General features: G+C 50.9%; 1 protein-coding gene across 4 annotated transcripts in view; it reads left to right on the forward strand.

Annotated features, from left to right (window-relative positions):
• LOC147108428 (DNA-binding protein RFX2-like) overlaps positions 1–21,009 on the forward strand; it is a 160,058-nt gene that overhangs the window by 100,181 nt on the left and 38,868 nt on the right. For 3 of the 4 annotated variants that reach the window (XM_086005057.1, XM_086005059.1, XM_086005060.1), the window contains 5 exons: positions 6,163–6,237; positions 8,659–8,846; positions 13,793–13,912; positions 14,592–14,716; positions 15,241–15,359. In XM_086005057.1, the coding sequence (XP_085861183.1) occupies positions 6,163–6,237; positions 8,659–8,846; positions 13,793–13,912; positions 14,592–14,716; positions 15,241–15,359 (627 nt within the window). The remainder of the gene's footprint in view (positions 1–6,162; positions 6,238–8,658; positions 8,847–13,792; positions 13,913–14,591; positions 14,717–15,240; positions 15,360–21,009) is intronic. The other variant, XM_086005058.1, reaches the window with a different exon arrangement.

Here is a 21,009-nt window from a genome sequence, read left to right on the forward strand (position 1 = left end):
TTACTTCAAATTAAATTGTGAATAGGACTGGTTCAAAATAGTAAAAGGTAAGTTTAGGATTGATATGAGCAAGATCTTATCACATTGATCAAATCATGGAATAGACTCCCAGATAGAGAAGTGGAGGCAAAACCCTGAATCATTTAAACAATTCGATGCTGAAATGGAATTATTGGGTCTTTCTGGATGGATGAATTAAGATGGCTCGAATAGTCTTCCTTATCCATAATAGTATTGTGAACATTTGTGAGCATTTTATCCACTTCCTTTATAAAGATTATTATTATGGATTCTGCTTCCACCACTGCTTTTCTGGTTGAACATTCCATTTCCTAAGAACCCTCTATAAAAATATACATTTCTGATAATCTTTCCTTTCGTTCTTTTGGTGATGACCTTAAATGTGTGTCCTTTAGTTACTAATTCACCAACCACAAGAAATTATTGTTTCCTGATTTACATTATTTTAAAACTCTCAGAATTTTGAACACCTATTAGATTTCCCCTTAACCTTCTCTATTCTAAAGTATCGCTAGTCTCTTCTAATTGAAGTCCCTCATCCTGACATCATCTTAGTGAATCTGCTATGTATCCTCTCCATGACCTTGACACCTTTCCTAAAGTAAGGTGCGCAAAACCTTGGCCCAGAATTTCCTGGAACTTGCGCTGTAACTTACGCCATTTAGTGCCCCAATCTTCCCATTAGGAACTTACTCCAAACTTTCCTGGAAAGGTGATTTGCCTACGCTGCAGTGAGCATGATGGCAAATCGGGGACATCTGAAGTGGTGCAGCCAATGACTTACCCCATCTGAATCAATTAAGATCAATATTGGCATGACCTGAGTCATAGGACTCTGAATTTCAAATCCTTGCACCCCACTGAGCTTGATCACTTGCACAACATTGAGTTATGGACTCACTCAGCTGCTGTTTTCCGTTTATAAGAACATTCAGCAATACAGATTTTTTTTAACCATTTGAAAATGGTTAAACTCAACACTAATCCCAGGGACATCACTTTACATCCTTCTAGTCTGAAAACCACCCGTTAACCACTACTGCTTTCCTATCCTTCAGCTAATTTTCTATCCATGCTGCCACGTTCCCTTTAATACCATGTGCCTTAATTTTATCAATATGCTTCCTATATGCCACCTTATCAAACACCTTTTGAAAATCCCTTGTACAACATTCACTGCATTTCCTTCTTCAATTTTCTTGCGTGAAAAAATTCTTTTTAAATTTGTCAGACATGACTTGCCCTTTAGAATCTATGCTGACTGTTAATTAGCCCAGGTCTCTCGATGAGTATTCCATATTATGGACTCTATTCAGCCCAACCCTTGAAGGGCAGGAGATGCAACACCTGCCCTTTTACCTCCTCCCTTCCTACTGTCCAGGGCCCCAAACACTCTTTCCAGGTGAAACAGTGATTTACTTGTACTTCTTGCAACTTAGTATACTATATTCGCTGCTCACGATGCAGTTTCCTCTGCACTGGGGAGACCAAACGCAGATTGGGTGACCGCTTTGTGGAACACCTCCGTTCAGTCCGTAAGCATGACCACGAGCTTCCGGTCGCCTGTCACTTTAATTATCCGCTCCACTCCTACTCTGACCTCTCCGTCCTCGGCCTCTTACACTGTTCCAACGAAGCTCAACATAAACTCGAGGAACAGCACTTCATCTTTCCATTAGGCACTTTACAGCCTTCTAGACTCAACATCGAGTTCAACAATTTCAGACCATAACCTCTGACCCCATTTTTTTCCCCACATGGCAACTGTTGATGATTCTGCCATTCCCATTTACACCTCATCTAGACTCATCTTTTGTTTCTTAACTTGTCCCATTACCACCTCCTTTTGCCTTGCACCATCATCCCTTTTGTCTTTTAATTTCTCCTGCCTTCCATCCTATCACAGACCTTCCATTTTGTTCTTTCCCCCCTTTCACTGCCCCTGCACTTGCTTAAAAATCTGTTACATCTCTAACTCTTTCCAGTTCTGACGAAAGGTCATCGACCTGAAACGTTGGCCCCGATTTTCTGGCCGCCGCCGGGCAGCTTTTCATGCGGCCGGGGGCCGAAAATCGGCGAAAAGGCGGGTCGGGACCCCCCCCCCCGCCTGATTCCCCGCCCCGTCCGACTTTCGGACTGCCGTTTCCGCGCGCCCCGCTTCAGTCCCGGCCGCCGCTGGCGGGACTGGTCGTCGGAGCACTAACAAGCAATTATCTGCTTGTTGAAGTGGATTTTCCCGTGCCGTTGCGACTTTGGGGCTTTCCCCACCTGAAACCCGCCTGCGGGGAACCCAGCTGCTGAGAGCTGGCGTGAAAACAGCTGGCTTGCTTGCTTGCAGCAGCAGGTCGCTGAGGGCTGAAGAGATTTAAATAGGCAGCATTTGCAGGCTGCAGGACCTTGTTGATCAAGGCTTGGGGGAACTTTTTGAAGCCTTAGGAGCAGCTGTAGAAAGTTGGAGCCTCACACACTTCTCCAGTGTGAGCTCCTGGGAAGCCCCTTTCACCACTCTAACTCAACACCTCCTCAACGGAGGCATCTGCCAGAAGCATGGGAGGCCTTTGGTACCTTCCCTTCCTGGCATTAGAGGATCTACAACAGCAGAGGCGGCAGCAGCAGAACCAGGATAAGCACCAGGTGCACCAGGCTGCTGCTCACTCACCTGAAGCTGCACAGGCCAGAAGGGGCCAGCACTTGGAAGTGGCTTGAGAGCACCTTGCTGCGCTTTAGGGGGCCAGTGGGACCCGTTTCTGCACTGGCAGTCCTACTCGGAAGGACTTCCATGAAGATCTGGTTTCTCTGTTCAACAGATGGCCAACGCTCCTCAAGAGATGTCATTCTCTTATGAGCACTCACCATGTTTTCCGTACCCTGGCGAGTTATCTCCTGCATGGAGGTTGCCAACCTTTCCATGGTGATGCGTTCATGTGCCAATGACTCCACAAAGGCTCTGCTCATGGTCGCTATGGACTCCTCCATTCGCTCCACACTCGCAGCGATCCATGAGACAAAACCTGCCAGAGACTCCTGCATCTGTGAATGGAGATCCATCACCTCTTCTCTTGCGGATGGACCCAGAGGCAGAGGGTCGACATGCAGCGCAGCTGAGCTGAGCTGGCAGAGACCTGCGCCCTCCGACGAGGACTCTCCACTGCTGTCCCTGTCTCCAGAATCTGCTGAGGCTCTTGTGAGCTGTGAAACACCAGGTGACAACACTACTCTATGTCCCGAAGGTCCCCCCGAGGTGTGAGTGTCTGCGCTGGTGCTGGGTGCGCTTACTTCTGCTGACGCTGCGCCCTCAGAGGTTGGAGCTTCCTCTGAGGAGTCTGGCTGCACAGCCTCTTCCTCCTCCACAGTGAGGATGGGGGCTCTGGATGGTACTGTGGGTAAGTAAAGGAAGGAGTTAGAGATGTAATGCCAAAGTTCTTCTGGTGACTCCCAGCGAGTTGGCATCTTCTGACACCTGCATCCATGCAGCATTGGTCTCAGTGGGAGGCCTCTTCCTCCCTGACCTAGGGAAGAGGACCTCCCTGTGGGCCCTCACCCCATCCAATAATGCCTGCAATGAAGCCTCGTCGAATTTGGAGGCAGCTCGGGGTCTGGCACTGGCCACAGTTGCTGCAGGCTCCTCTGCCATCCTGTATGGTTCGTTTGGAAGCCTTCAGAGGATGCAGTGCTTGCTATGGACCTTGAAAGCACCACAAATGATGACATCATACTGTGGGGATTTCTGACTTGAATTGGACAATTAGCAAGGCTTCCCACATGCTGGGAATTAATTGGCCACTTGAGGGAAAATTGCGTGGAGCTGGCTGACACTTTTCTATGTGTGTCAGAAACCCCACATTCGGGGAAACCTGACCATTCCCCACACAAGCTGAAAATCAGGGCCGTTAACTCTGTTTCTCTCTCCACCGATGCTGCCTGACCTGCTGAGTATTTCCAGCATTTTCTGTTTTTATTTCTTGAAGTATTCTTTTTGTGTTTACGAAATCCTTCACTGTGTTCACTGCCAGTCTCCAACCCCCACCACCCCCCAGCCTTTCTCATTTTCTTTGCTTCCCTTCTGTTTTCTGCACTCCATTTGATTTCCTTTTGTATTCACCCTGCTTCTTTTTGTCTTGTTTGTCCAGTTTGCTATCCCACCTTTATTTCTTGTGGGAATGTATTTAATCTGAGTCCAGTCACCACCTGTTCGAAAGTTTCCTACTGTCTTACCTGACGATTTATCTGCGCTAGCTCCTCCTCCTTTATCTAGCTGAAATTTGCTCTTTTCCAGTTAGTTACCTTTTATCTCTTATCTTCAGTTTATGCTGAATCCAGTGACATTGTTTCTGTTTCCTAGATTTTGCCATGTCCTTGCATTACCTACTAGCCCCACATCACTTCCTGGGACTCAGTCCAGCACCGCCCCCTTCCTTGTTGGACTAAAGATATACTGAGCTAGGAAGCAGTTCTGGACATATTGTAGAGACCCCTTCCTTTCAGTGCTTCTGACATTACTCTTACCCCAACTAATTTAAAAGGAGGACAAAAAAGAATCACCAAGCTCTTAGGGAGAAGCAAGAGTGACCATTGGGCCAAGTACAAGCTGGTCAAGAAGCAGGCCAAATATTTTAAGGATGCTAATAGAAAAGTGGAAAATGCCACAGCAGCAAATCAACATTCGAAAGTTCTAGTGCTGTAACTGCAAGAGGGTCGTGAGGGAGCAGAACACGAGATAAGTTAATATTCTGAATGACTTTTTGGAGGATTATTTTTATAATAGGGAGGGCACTGACAATATACAGCAAAATTGGCAGAAAACCAATAAATTTCCTGGAACAGATGACATACCCCAGCAAGAGAGACAAGATAGGAGATTTGAGGAGCACTGGCAGGCATTTGAGGGAGTGACTAAACACTGGGGACATCCTGACTGGAAATTGGCCAATGGAGCTCCCATATTCGAGGGGCAGAGGAGCTATACCTGACAACTACAGGCCCATTAAGCGGACTTCAATAATGGGTAAATCAATGAATAGCAGAGCAGCTATGAAAACAATCCAATAAAGGACAGCCAACGTGGCTTTTGCCTGATTAACCTCATGGATGACATCCTAGATTGATGACGGGAAGCCAAATAAAGTAGCGACATCCTAAAGGCCTTTGTTAGAGTAACGTGCAAGAAACTCCTTTATAAACAAAGTGAGTAACACAGGTAACACACAGATGCAGATTAGGAATTGGCCTACTGGAAGGAAGCAGAAGGTAGTTGTAAAAGGAGCTATGCCATAAAGAGGGGACGGATTGAGAGGTGCTGGGAGTCTGGGGCCCCTCCTGTTTCTGGGTGTTAACTAACTCATCACTCGCTATGTCATAACACTTAAGAGATGATAATAAACAAAGAAACCAGGATGCTGGTCGTGTCTCTTCCAACATTTATGGGTTAGCGATCTTGTGCTAAAAGCAGTATAAATTTAGTCTAATCCTCTTGTGCAAGTGTCAAAGTTGCCATTCACTATATTTGTATTTCCTAGTGTTAGTTTGGCTCAGTTGGTCAGAGGATTGTAGGTTCAAGCTCGAGGGTCTGAGCACATAAAGGAGGCTGACACTGATTGAAGTGCTGTCCTTTAACATCCACCTGCACAAGCCAACAGTGCCTCAGTTTAAAGATCCTGTGCTACTACTCAGCAGGGAGTTATCCTGATGTTGTGGTACTTGGTTGTGATCAATTCCTTCCTTTTAGAGAGCAGCAAGTGGAAAGTCCAAGGTTGTGTGCCCTCCATGCAGCGTCTGTTTGGTTATAGAGCTGCATTGTCAGAAACCCGTATACAGGTTACCTGCTTCACACACGAGTAGGAATGCTGCAGGAAACCGCAGGTTACAGAGTGCGAGTAAATCTCAAGAAAAACAAATTAGGAATCCGTTTAATGTCCTGTTTAATTTTAATACACTTTTATACAATGTCAATATTTTGTTTTACATTTTGATTTTGAAATATAAAAGTTGTGCTAACTCTGACTCCTAGATAGTTGAGTAAGTGTAATTTATACACCTTACCCCTGTCACACACTTGTCAGTCAAGATAATAACTAAAATGTCTGCTTTACTCCTTGTTCATCTCGTGCAGTTTAATCTGAGATGTGTGATTTGCTCCAATAGATTGAAATGGCAATCGAGAACCTGCAGAAATCTGAAGGGATCACAGCTCATAAAAGTACTCTGTTGAACAGCCATGTGAGTATCTGTATTTACTGAAGTTCCCATCCAGTGAAACTTCAGAATTATGATCCTCTTAGCATTTTCTATATTGAAATGTTACACTGAGAATGATTGCAGTGAAATGCAGGGAAAAGTTTATAGACCATAAAAGTCTATAGCTCAAACAGGATTAGTTCTAATAATAGTCTTAACTCCTAAATACTGCTCATGTCCTCCTGCTCCGTTCATTTAGTGTGACTTTCCAGAAATGAAGTCCCTAGTTTCCTTACTCGTCTGTAATTTTTATCAACCATCCAATGTTCAAAATGAAGAGCAGCCAGTGTTTGTTGGTCACAAAAACATCATCACCCACATTGCAACAGGACAAGTGTTTCCCTGTCAACGCAGGAGGTCCTATAAATGACTTTAACTCCCTTGACTTGGAATGGTAATATCGGCCAGGGTTCCGGCGATTCCTATTAGAAGTTGTATTTGTGTAGGTAGCAAACGAGGATTAAGTCGGCCCCTCATTCCTGCCTCGTTATCGAGCACCCTGCAGGCACGCATTGTCTTGGATCAGGTGAAAAACAATGCCCACAAAACATGCCCCAGCACGGAATCAACACCTTCAGAAGAGAGATGGAAACATTTGGAAGGGGGGGGGGGGCTGGTAATTTAAAGTGTATATATTTCAGATAGTGTGGGTTGGGTTAATGTGCCTTAAGCCCTTCTCTGGGTTGTCCCCTTTTTCTCTGAATTGAACTCTTCACTTTGACTTATGGTATTAGGGGATATCCTGGCACTGTTTGACGCTAAAGCAATCACTTGAATAAAAAGCTCCTCACTTATGCTTGGCCCACAACTGAGAAGTCAGCACGAAAGAAGCCAGGTCCCCAAAGCACTGATGGTGTCTATGATCAGACAATGATCAGTGTTGGGCGGAATCGATACTGCCTCAGGACATTGGTGTGATTCCGCTTGGAGCAGCACCTTCAGAGACTTCTGGTTCTTGCTTGGGCACTACATATTTCAAGGGGGATACTCACTGCAGACTGGTAAGCGACTCTTCAGTTGCTCCTACTAGGCTACTTTGTCACCAGGAAGCTCCGCGCTTCCTTTCTGCATTGCCTGCAACTCAAACAGGGTGTCCACCCGACATGGTAGGCATGGGCATGACCACCCCTCCTGGTGAGGAGCTAATGGTTGTCCCTCGTAGATTTGATACCCTCCGCCCTATATAAGATTTCATTGCTCTCTTAGATGCCACTGGCCCAGGTTCCTCCACTCACTGTCGGCTCTCCCCGTGGAAGCCATGACTTGGACGAATCATCTTGCAGTGAGCACTTGGGAATCGCATGGTCTCTCCGCACTTTTAATTCCAGGGTGGTCTACAGAAGTATCGACTCCGAAAGGCACTGAACCAGATTGCTGCGAATCTCCCACAGGTCCTGGCTTTGACCTTTTGGGCTTCAACCTCCACACCTGCCTAACCCCCACTAGGCCACAGCCCAGAGGGTTTGGAAGGAGCTGCAAAAGTAGGTCACAGTGATAGTAATGGGACATCTCAGGTCTGGCATGTCTCCACTCCCCTGTTCCATAGCCAGGCTTGAAGTGTTGAATCGCTATGGGAGGCAGTTCAGTCAGGACAAAGACCTCATTCTGCCTAATCATGAGTGCAGGCAGATGGGCTCCTGCAGTAGACGAATGTTAGTGCCAGGTGTGGCACGAGTAAGGATAATGAAACACTGGGTTTTCACTGGGTGTCCCAGCTTTATGCTCTCTTGGTAGGTCTGGCCTAGCACAAGCATCTTCTACTCCCTTGTCCAAATGTTTATTATTTAATTCTTAGCAGAATCTGTAGAGTTGTTACGGAGGTTGCAATCTATAGAAGGAAGAGTGCCTGTCTTGCAGGGTCATCTTCATTCTTTAAGGAGCATCCTTCAAATCAGCCAACCCCCCAGGCATGGGAAAGTTGATGGGGGGGTGCCTATCAATGTTGTGATTAAAGATAATATCACAGAACCCCTTAAAGGGAGGATCTCCTTTCGCCAAATTTTTCCCGGAATGTCATAGACCAGTGCAGGTTTACTCCAACCGTGTCTGGCGGATGCTCCTTAAAGGGCTGAAGACTCTACAAGGTAGGTAATCTTTATTTTCCCATGCAACATTCAAGAAAATATCCGAATGTAAAAGTGTGTACTTTACTTCAATAGTCCCCACATGTTTTGGACTAGAAACTGCTTGATGAAGGTGGCCATTGGGGGCAATGCTTGTGAATGCAGTTCCAGTCACACTTGTTTTCAATGTTTATTTAATTTTTAGCAGAAACGTCAGAATGATTCTGTACTTCTCGCATGCTAATTTAGTGAGCTGACAAATAACCCAAGTGTGTTGAAGTTGGTTTAGTCTAACTGTATACAGTATGGATGGGTGACACACTGTCTCTATTCAACGCAGCTTCAGTGGCTCCTCGATAACTACGAGACTGCTGAGGGGGTCAGTCTCCCCCGGAGCTCCCTCTACAACCATTACCTGCGGCACTGCCAGGAACAGAAGCTTGATCCCGTCAATGCAGCTTCTTTCGGCAAACTGATTCGTTCTGTCTTCATGGGGTTGAGGACCAGAAGACTGGGAACAAGGTCAGGGTAAAAAAAAAATTAAACAATTGCACATCCACATAAATGCATGTCAGAAATCCAGTCTTGTTTTAACTTGGCCTCCAGTGAACCTTTGCCCAATGCGGCATTGTTCAAATCAAGGTTGTTTTAACTATTCTCCTGGAGCTAAGAAATAGCCAGTTGCTACATTGACTGCGAATCATACAGATGTTTTTATTTCCCATTGAAAGCTGAAACGATGCAATGCTCTGGTACAGTACTTCACTGAACTTAAAAGACCTAGGCCTAGAAATTCAGTTGGGCGCGCCAGCCGTTAGCGCCTTAGGGGGAGTAGATCTCGAGCGCTAGGTGCTTATCGCCCGGGCGGAGCGCGATCTGCGCCTCTCCCCAACTTCAGGACACATTTAGCGCCGGCACAAAGTCTTAGCGCGCGCCCTGCTGCGCGCGCAGATCATGACGTCATTTAATAGTGCAACGCCCTTTGTGCGCCCCAAACCGGAACTTCACTCACGCCGGCCCATTGTGCGCCGGGCGTCCCGAGCGACTGTGAAGTGGAACGGTACACAGGCCAGCCGGGCCGGGGGGAGCGCTAATTAAAGGGCACTTACCCAGCAGTATAAAGGCCAGCCATTTTGCAGCATTCACTCTTGTGCAACGGTTTTTTGGACAGAGACCAAGGAGGAGAGTTTACTGCTTTGGACCAACACTTGGACAGGTATTTTTGGCTCAGGCCAGAGCTTACCAATTATCTTTGCCTTTATTCAGAGCTCAGTGTTTGCCAGCATATAATGGGGGCTGCATTGGGTGGCAACGCTGAATTTCAGCCTTATGCCAGAAGGGCTTACAGACGCCGTGAGAGAGTGGCAGCCCTGGCTAAACGCAGAGGGGGCAACAGGCGTCGCCAACTGAGGCCTTACTCACGCAGGGTATACCGCCCGCAGACCTCCTATCTGACCATGTCTGCCGCGATGTGTGTTAGGAGGCTGCGATTCCGAAGGGAGGTGGTCGCAGACATCTGCCGGCTGCTTCAGAGAGATCTGCAGCCACAGCTGATGCGCAGGACGTCTCTGTCGGTGGCAGTGAAGGTGACGGTGGCTCTCAACTTCTATGCCTCCGGCTCCTTCCAATCCGCTACTGGGGACATCGCTAACATCTCCCAGTTCGCCGTGCATTGCTGCATCCGCCAGGTGACCGAAGCCCTTTTCAGAAGGAGACATCAATTCATCTCCTTCCCCATGACCCTGGACAAGCAGCAGCAGCATGCAGTGGGGTTTGCAAGAATAGCGGGCTTCCCCATGGTGCAGGGCGCCATTGACTGCACGCATGTGGCTTTGCGGGCACCTCTTGAGCATGCCGAGGAGTACCGCAACCGGAAGGGCTACCATTCCCTCAATGTACAGCTGGTGTGTGACCACAGGCAGCGCATCCTAGCTGTCAATGCCCGCTTTCCAGGCAGCAGCCACGATGCCTTTATCCTGCGACAGACAACTGTGGCTGACATGTTCCAGGCACAGCCTCCCCCAAGAGGATGGCTTATCGGGGACAAAGGCTATCCTTTGTGTACCTGGCTCATGACCCCGCTCCGCGCGCCCACGACCCCTGCTGAAGAGGCATACAACGAGAGCCATCAAGCGACCAGGAACCTCATAGAACAAACAATCGGCGTGCTCAAGCAACGGTTCCGCTGTCTCGACCGCTCCGGGGGAGCCCTCCAGTATTCGCAGGATCGAGTCTCCCAATTCGTCATCGTTTGCTGCATGCTGCACAACCTGGCTATCCGCAGGACTCAGGCACTGCCACCTCACGTTGGACCACCACCTCAGGAGGAGGAGCAGGAGGAGCATGAGGACGACGAGGGCGAGGAGTACCAGCCCAGGAGGGACGCACAAGGTCCAAGGGCCGCCCGTCGTCGGCTTATTGAACGTCACTTCTAGGCCCCCTGTCAGGGAATGGCTTGTGCCAATGATAGAACATGATTGCAGCCGCTCCGCAAGCCCTCAGCCGGTTAAGGCAACAAACACTTCAAAGATCAAACATGGACAATGTGAATAAATAAAATGCTTTATTTTACAAACTCTGGGCCCTTCCCACATGAAAACCAAAAACAGATGAAACCCCCAAAAAACACTCAAACACATTACTCGCTCCCACAACCTGGGGAGGATTAACAAAATAGGGCAACTAAAATGGCCGTCATTCTCGGCCTTCGTCCAAAACAAACATCACATCATCGGCCTTCAAAAAACAAACATCCAATTCTCGGCCTCAAGAAACAAACACAAATGGCCACACATTCGACTATTTGGCCCGCTATGGCGATGCCTTGGCCATCTTTGGGTGGCCCCTGCCCGCCCTGCTGCTCCGCCTCAAAGTAAGGCCATTGGCTGCTGCAAGGCTGAGGGCAGGCTCCTGAGGGGCACATGTCGTGACGGCAAATGCCCTTGGGGGTCGGCCTAGTCGAGGTCTGGCCGTCGAGCGGCCGGCTGTTGATTGCTGCAGCTGTGGCTGGCCAGCATCAGTCGCTGCAGCAGCTCCTGGCAGCTCCACTGGGGGAGTGGCAGTGGCGGCTGGAGGAATGGCGGCAAGCTGGCGGATGGCAGGCGCTCGCTGGTCGCCTGAGACACTGGCACTCGCCCGGGCCAGCACTGCAGCATTCGCACCAATCTGCCGAGGGACAGACCGATGTGCTGCTGCAGCGCGCCGGGTGCCCTGGCGATGCCTGGCTGATACAGCGAGTGTGGCAGCAGTGAGTGCCCGTGTTGACCTGTTCACTGACCGCAGCAGAGCAGCCAGTGACTGGACGGCACCACTAATCACCTGGCCAGTCGCTGACAGATCTGCCCGGTATTCCGCCCGACTGGTGGCCTCTAAGGGCCCGAACTCGGCCACACTCCGAGAGAGCGAATCGATGGACTCAGGCAACCGTGCCACTGCCGCCATGAGCTCCGTGTGCTGGTGCTCCGAGTCCGCGGACAAGTCTTCGAGGCGTTCCATCTCCTCGGCGAAGAGCATCTCCTGACTGAAGGCCGGACTCTCCCTCTGGGGAGAAGGCCGCCGAGCTGGCCGACCCTTCCTCCGTTGCTGGAGGCCGCTGGGCCCAGCAATTGGACTCCCCTCCGACGCATCCCCCCTCTGGGGAGAAGGCCGCCGAGCTTCCACCCCCCTCCCGCCTTTCTGCAGCACGCAGGTCCCAGGAGCTCCCCTCCCCTTCGACACTTCCGCCACGCTGCCCTCCAGGGAAGACGTGTCCCCTACATTGGCCTGGGTGGCCGCGGCTGATGGTTCCCCTGATGGGCCGCCTTCCTCTTGCTCCTCCTCCTGCTCCTCCTCGGAGGGTCTGTCACTGGCAAGTTGAGGGACCTCCTCTTGACCATCTGAAAGCAGGAAGGCACAAGAGTAGCTTTAGAGTGAGGAGAGGGCGTCAGTGCGGGATGCATGAGTGGTGGCATTCAGCGCATTGGTCGGACAGTGGCAAAGGATGTAGATCTGATGCGCAAGTGGGACGAGAGAGGTGCAAAAGGTGATGTCCTTACCATTGCTGCCCAGAACAGGGTCGGCATCTCCACATGCAACGGGCCCAATCACCCGGCCACCCATGAGGCGCTCCACGCGATGTTGCAGGTCGGTGAGTGGCTGGATATGGGGTCGTCCTCCCCCGGTCGCAGTCCGGCTCTTGCGGTTATTCGCCAGCTTGGCCTGCAAGAGAAAGGACGGCCTCTAAGTACAGTGTGTCGCCATGATCTGGTGTGCACTGCCTCCCATGGTGGAATAGCCTGGCCAGTGTGTCGCCATGATCTGGTGTGCACTGCCTCCCATGGTGGAATAGCCTGGCCAGTGTGTCGCCATGATCTGGCGTGCAATGCCTCCCATGGTGGAATAGCTTGGCCAGTGTGTTCAGTGCAGAATGTGCAATTGATGCTCATGCCTGTCCCATAGCTGCTGGATGAAGGCTGGCCATTAGAGCTTTCAGGTCCCTTTGCCCATAATGTGAGGTGCACATGCAAGGATGAGGAGGTCATTGGAAAGGGTACTCACCCTGACAATGCGTGTGAGGTCATTTAACTTTTTGCGGCATTGGGCACCGGTCCTGGGGACGTCGCTGTTGGCTGACAGCTTGCTGGCGACATGCCTCCAGGCTCTCCTGTAGACGCGGACCGTCGCCTTCTTGCCATTGTCCGGGTACAAAACATGGCGCCTCTTCTCCACAACAGCAAGCAGCACACTCAAATCACGCTCTGAGAAGCGCTGCGCACGTTCACGGGCCTTCTCCATGTCTTCAGGCGCTATTTGGGTCCAGCAGCAGTGTTCAGGCCTAGCTGGAGGGCTCCACTATCCAGGGCGTGGCAACAGACACAGTCGACCCTTCCCCCTTAAGAGCTGGCCGGCGCCAGGGTGTCTGCTGTCAATCACGAGATGGCCACACCTGCGCTGCGCCCGGCCTCGGCGCTATCGATCACCACCTCCGGCTTAGCGCCCAAAGAGAGGCGTCCAGCAGCAGTTTTAGCGCTCGCCCGAACTAGTAGGGCGAAGCTAATGAATATCGGAGAAGTGGCCTAGATTTGGCGGCGGCCGCAAACTTTAGCGGACGCCCCACTTTAGCGCCCCAAAAGTGGCGTCAATGAATTTCTAGGCCCTAAAGTCACTAATTATACCACTGCAGAGCAAGCCTAGTAATGTGTCTGGCTGAAATTCTGGGCATGAGAATCAAATAGCTGTGTTTAATTGGGAGTGTTGCAGTATTTGTTTCTAGTGAACCTATTCATCTCTTTTCTATCTCCTTGATATAAACCCAGTTTTTTTTATTGCAATGACATATTTGAAATGCATTTCTAAGATAGAAATTAAATGTGCATTTTTCACTTGTTTCAGAAACAAGAAAAACAATCAGTAGAATTATTTTAGTTGCTCTTGGTGGTAGTCATTGTTTATCCTTTCACCTATCTTTAGGTTTATATCATTTTCCTGTGTTGCAGGGGAAATTCCAAATATCACTATTACGGGATTCGTCTAAAGCCAGATTCACCTTTGAACCGTTTACAGGAGGACATGCAGTACATGGCAATGCGGCAACAACCAGTACATCCGAAACAAAGGTACAATCCCAGCGTCCCACTACCCAACCCTCACCCAGGGGCCACAGCCCTCAGCAAAGGTACAATCCCAGCGCCCCACTACTCAACCCTCACCCAGGGGCCACAGTGACCCAGGGGCCCGACCTCCAGCCAATGTACAATCCCAGAGTTCAACTACTGCCACCCACTGCCCAACCATCACACAGGGACCTTCGCCCTCAGCTGCATGGGCTGCATGCTCGCAGCTCCACTATTAGCATCAACCAAGCTGTGATTTCCGGACTAAAGATGGGTTGTGGGTGCAAGGTTCGAGGCCGTTGCATGATCCGCTGATGGTACAGTCACAGCATGTGCCGAGGTTGACAATTGTCGATTGTAATAATACTGGTCAGTACTGATTCACTGAACCTGTATCTTTTGTACTTGAAGTGGTGTTGACCTCTTGCAGTAATTTGGTTGTAAAGAAAATGAAACAGATCAAGCTTTCTCTCAAAGGCCACATTATAGACTTCATAATGTATGAAAAATAGTCAGGCTTGCCAATTCGTTTGTATATTTTGTAAATAGCTTTTTTTCATAACTTAATTGTTCTAATTATTTTCTTTCTTGGATTAAAACAAATTGGGCACGTAAGATAACGTCACTATTTCTGATACTTCTGTACAGTTTCCTTTTTTAAGTTTTGTGCTTTTGTCTTTAGGTTTAAACCTATGCAGAAGTTGGATGGTGTAGGAGACACAATGCCTGGAAATGGACAGCATGCCGCTCCAACAACCCCAGAGCAATCTGTCGCTGCACAGAGCCAACACCACCAGCAGTTTCTGGGTCAGTCAATTATTCTCAAGAGGAGCTAATCCTCTCCAGGTTACCTGGGGCCTCATTTTAAATGTGTCTCTTGAAATGAGTGTATAGGGTTTCCAACATCATGCTTCAACTGCAACACTGACAGTACTCCACCATTGAGATGCTGCTCCGCTCGTCCTCGGTACCCCTGTTCTTTCCTCTTGCTAATGGCTTTCAGCAGATGTTTTTCCAATTCTCTGTACTCTCCTTTATTGATTGGCATGAATTAGCATTGGTTAGTATTTTTTTTAGAAGCACTCACAGATTAAAACCTGAACAGAAATGTGTTGCAAGGTTTGAAATATCATGGAGGGACGATGATCATGTGCTATTTTGTGTCTTGTAGCAGTGGTTCAAACCTGAGATCTGTATCACTGAGTACAGCACCTGGCAGTACCAATGCTGGGACCATAAGCTGACAACTTCTATATTCCACTAAAGTGATTATGCATATGTAAAACATACGAATATATTTGTTAACACTCTTTAATTATCGCTCTCACTAGATATGTCTCGTGCACTGCCAGAGTTTATTGATGCAGAGATTGGTGACTCTCCTTTGCCGGAGGATATCACACTGAATGAAGTGAAGACATTACAGATATTGTACAGGGAGCACTGTGAGGTGAGCTGAGCTGAGAGATTGTTGGGGGTGTGGGTGCTTTGAGCACTGTGAGGTGAGGCGTGCTGAGAGATTGTTGGGGGTGTGGGTGCTTTGAGCACTGTGAGGTGAGCTGAGCTGAGAGATTGTTGGGGGTGTGGGTGCTTTGAGCACTGTGAGGTGAGCTGAGCTGAGAGATTGTTGGGGGTGTGGGTGCTTTGAGCACTGTGAGGTGAGGCATGCTGAGAGATTGTTGGGGGTGTGGGTGCTTTGAGCACTGTGAGCTGAGGCATGCTGAGAGATTGTTGGGGGTGTGGGTGCTTTGAGCACTGTGAGGTGAGGCATGCTGAGAGATTGTTGGGGGTGTGGGTGCTTTGAGCACTGTGAGGTGAGCTGAGCTGAGAGATTGTTGGGGGTGTGGGTGCTTTGAGCACTGTGAGGTGAGGCATGCTGACAGATTGTTGGGGGTGTGGGTGCTTTGAGCACTGTGAGGTGAGCTGAGCTGAGAGATTGTTGGGGGTGTGGGTGCTTTGAGCACTGTGAGGTGAGCTGAGCTGAGAGATTGTTGGGGGTGTGGGTGCTTTGAGCACTGTGAGGTGAGCTGAGCTGAGAGATTGTTGGGGGTGTGGGTGCTTTGAGCACTGTGAGGTGAGCTGAGCTGAGAGATTGTTGGGGGTGTGGGTGCTTTGAGCACTGTGAGGTGAGGCGTGCTGAGAGATTGTTGGGGGTGTGGGTGCTTTGAGCACTGTGAGGTGAGCTGAGCTGAGAGATTGTTGGGGGTGTGGGTGCTTTGAGCACTGTGAGGTGAGGCGTGCTGAGAGATTTTTGGGGGTGTGGGTGCTTTGAGCACTGTGAGGTGAGCTGAGCTGAGAGATTGTTGGGGGTGTGGGTGCTTTGAGCACTGTGAGGTGAGCTGAGCTGAGAGATTGTTGGGGGTTGGGGGTGCTTTGAGCACTGTGAGGTGAGGCCTGCTGAGAGATTGTTGGGGGTGTGGGTGCTTTGAGCACTGTGAGGTGAGGCATGCTGAGAGATTGTTGGGGGTGTGGGTGCTTTGAGCACTGTGAGGTGAGGCATGCTGAGAGATTGTTGGGGGTTGGGGGTGCTTTGAGCACTGTGAGGTGAGGCATGCTGAGAGATTGTTGGGGGTGTGGGTGCTTTGAGCACTGTGAGGTGAGCTGAGCTGAGAGATTGTTGGGGGTGTGGGTGCTTTGAGCACTGTGAGGTGAGCTGAGCTGAGAGATTGTTGGGGGTGTGGGTGCTTTGAGCACTGTGAGGTGAGGCGTGCTGAGAGATTGTTGGGGGTGTGGGTGCTTTGAGCACTGTGAGGTGAGGCATGCTGAGAGATTGTTGGGGGTGTGGGTGCTTTGAGCACTGTGAGGTGAGCTGAGCTGAGAGATTGTTGGGGGTGTGGGTGCTTTGAGCACTGTGAGGTGAGGCGTGCTGAGAGATTGTTGGGGGTGTGGGTGCTTTGAGCACTGTGAGGTGAGGCGTGCTGAGAGATTGTTGGGGGTGTGGGTGCTTTGAGCACTGTGAGGTGAGCTGAGCTGAGAGATTGTTGGGGGTGTGGGTGCTTTGAGCACTGTGAGGTGAGCTGAGCTGAGAGATTGTTGGGGGTGTGGGTGCTTTGAGCACTGTGAGGTGAGGCATGCTGAGAGATTGTTGGGGGTGTGGGTGCTTTGAGCACTGTGAGGTGAGGCATGCTGAGAGATTGTTGGGGGTGTGGGTGCTTTGAGCACTGTGAGGTGAGGCATGCTGAGAGATTGTTGGGGGTGCTTTGAGCACTGTGAGGTGAGGCATGCTGAGAGATTGTTGGGGGTGTGGGTGCTTTGAGCACTGTGAGGTGAGCTGAGCTGAGAGATTGTTGGGGGTGTGGGTGCTTTGAGCACTGTGAGGTGAGCTGAGCTGAGAGATTGTTGGGGGTGTGGGTGCTTTGAGCACTGTGAGGTGAGCTGAGCTGAGAGATTGTTGGGGGTGTGGGTGCTTTGAGCACTGTGAGGTGAGGCATGCTGAGAGATTGTTGGGGGTGTGGGTGCTTTGAGCACTGTGAGCTGAGGCATGCTGAGAGATTGTTGGGGGTGTGGGTGCTTTGAGCACTGTGAGGTGAGGCATGCTGAGAGATTGTTGGGGGTGTGGGTGCTTTGAGCACTGTGAGGTGAGCTGAGCTGAGAGATTGTTGGGGGTGTGGGTGCTTTGAGCACTGTGAGGTGAGGCATGCTGACAGATTGTTGGGGGTGTGGGTGCTTTGAGCACTGTGAGGTGAGCTGAGCTGAGAGATTGTTGGGGGTGTGGGTGCTTTGAGCACTGTGAGGTGAGCTGAGCTGAGAGATTGTTGGGAGTGTGGGTGCTTTGAGCACTGAGGTGAGCTGAGCTGAGAGATTGTTGGGGGTGTGGGTGCTTTGAGCACTGTGAGGTGAGCTGAGCTGAGAGATTGTTGGGGGTGTGGGTGCTTTGAGCACTGCGAGGTGAGGCGTGCTGAGAGATTGTTGGGGGTGTGGGTGCTTTGAGCACTGTGAGGTGAGCTGAGCTGAGAGATTGTTGGGGGTGTGGGTGCTTTGAGCACTGTGAGGTGAGGCGTGCTGAGAGATTTTTGGGGGTGTGGGTGCTTTGAGCACTGTGAGGTGAGCTGAGCTGAGAGATTGTTGGGGGTGTGGGTGCTTTGAGCACTGTGAGGTGAGCTGAGCTGAGAGATTGTTGGGGGTGTGGGTGCTTTGAGCACTGTGAGGTGAGCTGAGCTGAGAGATTGTTGGGGGTTGGGGGTGCTTTGAGCACTGTGAGGTGAGGCCTGCTGAGAGATTGTTGGGGGTGTGGGTGCTTTGAGCACTGTGAGGTGAGGCATGCTGAGAGATTGTTGGGGGTGTGGGTGCTTTGAGCACTGTGAGGTGAGGCATGCTGAGAGATTGTTGGGGGTTGGGGGTGCTTTGAGCACTGTGAGGTGAGGCATGCTGAGAGATTGTTGGGGGTGTGGGTGCTTTGAGCACTGTGAGGTGAGCTGAGCTGAGAGATTGTTGGGGGTGTGGGTGCTTTGAGCACTGTGAGGTGAGCTGAGCTGAGAGATTGTTGGGGGTGTGGGTGCTTTGAGCACTGAGGTGAGGCGTGCTGAGAGATTGTTGGGGGTGTGGGTGCTTTGAGCACTGTGAGGTGAGGCATGCTGAGAGATTGTTGGGGGTGTGGGTGCTTTGAGCACTGTGAGGTGAGCTGAGCTGAGAGATTGTTGGGGGTGTGGGTGCTTTGAGCACTGTGAGGTGAGGCGTGCTGAGAGATTGTTGGGGGTGTGGGTGCTTTGAGCACTGTGAGGTGAGGCGTGCTGAGAGATTGTTGGGGGTGTGGGTGCTTTGAGCACTGAGGTGAGCTGAGCTGAGAGATTGTTGGGGGTGTGGGTGCTTTGAGCACTGTGAGGTGAGCTGAGCTGAGAGATTGTTGGGGGTGTGGGTGCTTTGAGCACTGTGAGGTGAGGCATGCTGAGAGATTGTTGGGGGTGTGGGTGCTTTGAGCACTGTGAGGTGAGGCATGCTGAGAGATTGTTGGGGGTGTGGGTGCTTTGAGCACTGTGAGGTGAGGCATGCTGAGAGATTGTTGGGGGTTGGGGGTGCTTTGAGCACTGTGAGGTGAGGCATGCTGAGAGATTGTTGGGGGTGTGGGTGCTTTGAGCACTGTGAGGTGAGCTGAGCTGAGAGATTGTTGGGGGTGTGGGTGCTTTGAGCACTGTGAGGTGAGCTGAGCTGAGAGATTGTTGGGGGTGTGGGTGCTTTGAGCACTGTGAGGTGAGCTGAGCTGAGAGATTGTTGGGGGTGTGGGTGCTTTGAGCACTGTGAGGTGAGGCATGCTGAGAGATTGTTGGGGGTGTGGGTGCTTTGAGCACTGTGAGGTGAGCTGAGCTGAGAGATTGTTGGGGGTGTGGGTGCTTTGAGCACTGTGAGGTGAGCTGAGCTGAGAGATTGTTGGGGGTGTGGATGCTTTGAGCACTGTGAGGTGAGCTGAGCTGAGAGATTGTTGGGGGTGTGGGTGCTTTGAGCACTGTGAGGTGAGGCGTGCTGAGAGATTGTTGGGGGTGTGGGTGCTTTGAGCACTGTGAGGTGAGCTGAGCTGAGAGATTGTTGGGGGTGTGGGTGCTTTGAGCACTGTGAGGTGAGGCGTGCTGAGAGATTTTTGGGGGTGTGGGTGCTTTGAGCACTGTAAGGTGAGCTGAGCTGAGAGATTGTTGGGGGTGTGGGTGCTTTGAGCACTGTGAGGTGAGCTGAGCTGAGAGATTGTTGGGGGTGTGGGTGCTTTGAGCACTGTGAGGTGAGCTGAGCTGAGAGATTGTTGGGGGTTGGGGGTGCTTTGAGCACTGTGAGGTGAGGCCTGCTGAGAGATTGTTGGGGGTGTGAGTGCTTTGAGCACTGTGAGGTGAGGCATGCTGAGAGATTGTTGGGGGTGTGGGTGCTTTGAGCACTGTGAGGTGAGGCATGCTGAGAGATTGTTGGGGGTTGGGGGTGCTTTGAGCACTGTGAGGTGAGGCATGCTGAGAGATTGTTGGGGGTGTGGGTGCTTTGAGCACTGTGAGGTGAGCTGAGCTGAGAGATTGTTGGGGGTGTGGGTGCTTTGAGCACTGTGAGGTGAGCTGAGCTGAGAGATTGTTGGGGGTGTGGGTGCTTTGAGCACTGAGGTGAGGCGTGCTGAGAGATTGTTGGGGGTGTGGGTGCTTTGAGCACTGTGAGGTGAGGCATGCTGAGAGATTGTTGGGGGTGTGGGTGCTTTGAGCACTGAGGTGAGCTGAGCTGAGAGATTGTTGGGGGTGTGGGTGCTTTGAGCACTGTGAGGTGAGGCGTGCTGAGAGATTGTTGGGGGTGTGGGTGCTTTGAGCACTGTGAGGTGAGGCGTGCTGAGAGATTGTTGGGGGTGTGGGTGCTTTGAGCACTGAGGTGAGCTGAGCTGAGAGATTGTTGGGGGTGTGGGTGCTTTGAGCACTGTGAGGTGAGCTGAGCTGAGAGATTGTTGGGGGTGTGGGTGCTTTGAGCACTGTGAGGTGAGGCATGCTGAGAGATTGTTGGGGGTGTGGGTGCTTTGAGCACTGTGAGGTGAGGCATGCTGAGAGATTGTTGGGGGTGTGGGTGCTTTGAGCACTGTGAGGTGAGGCATGCTGAGAGATTGTTGGGGGTTGGGGGTGCTTTGAGCACTGTGAGGTGAGGCATGCTGAGAGATTGTTGGGGGTGTGGGTGCTTTGAGCACTGTGAGGTGAGCTGAGCTGAGAGATTGTTGGGGGTGTGGGTGCTTTGAGCACTGTGAGGTGAGCTGAGCTGAGAGATTGTTGGGGGTGTGGGTGCTTTGAGCACTGTGAGGTGAGCTGAGCTGAGAGATTGTTGGGGGTGTGGGTGCTTTGAGCACTGTGAGGTGAGGCATGCTGAGAGATTGTTGGGGGTGTGGGTGCTTTGAGCACTGTGAGGTGAGCTGAGCTGAGAGATTGTTGGGGGTGTGGGTGCTTTGAGCACTGTGAGGTGAGCTGAGCTGAGAGATTGTTGGGGGTGTGGATGCTTTGAGCACTGTGAGGTGAGCTGAGCTGAGAGATTGTTGGGGGTGTGGGTGCTTTGAGCACTGTGAGGTGAGGCGTGCTGAGAGATTGTTGGGGGTGTGGGTGCTTTGAGCACTGTGAGGTGAGCTGAGCTGAGAGATTGTTGGGGGTGTGGGTGCTTTGAGC

Source organism: Somniosus microcephalus, chromosome 13 (genome assembly GCF_052327205.1).
Source record: "Somniosus microcephalus isolate GS21.2 chromosome 13, FLI_Smic_1.0, whole genome shotgun sequence".
Lineage (NCBI taxonomy): Eukaryota > Metazoa > Chordata > Chondrichthyes > Squaliformes > Somniosidae > Somniosus > Somniosus microcephalus.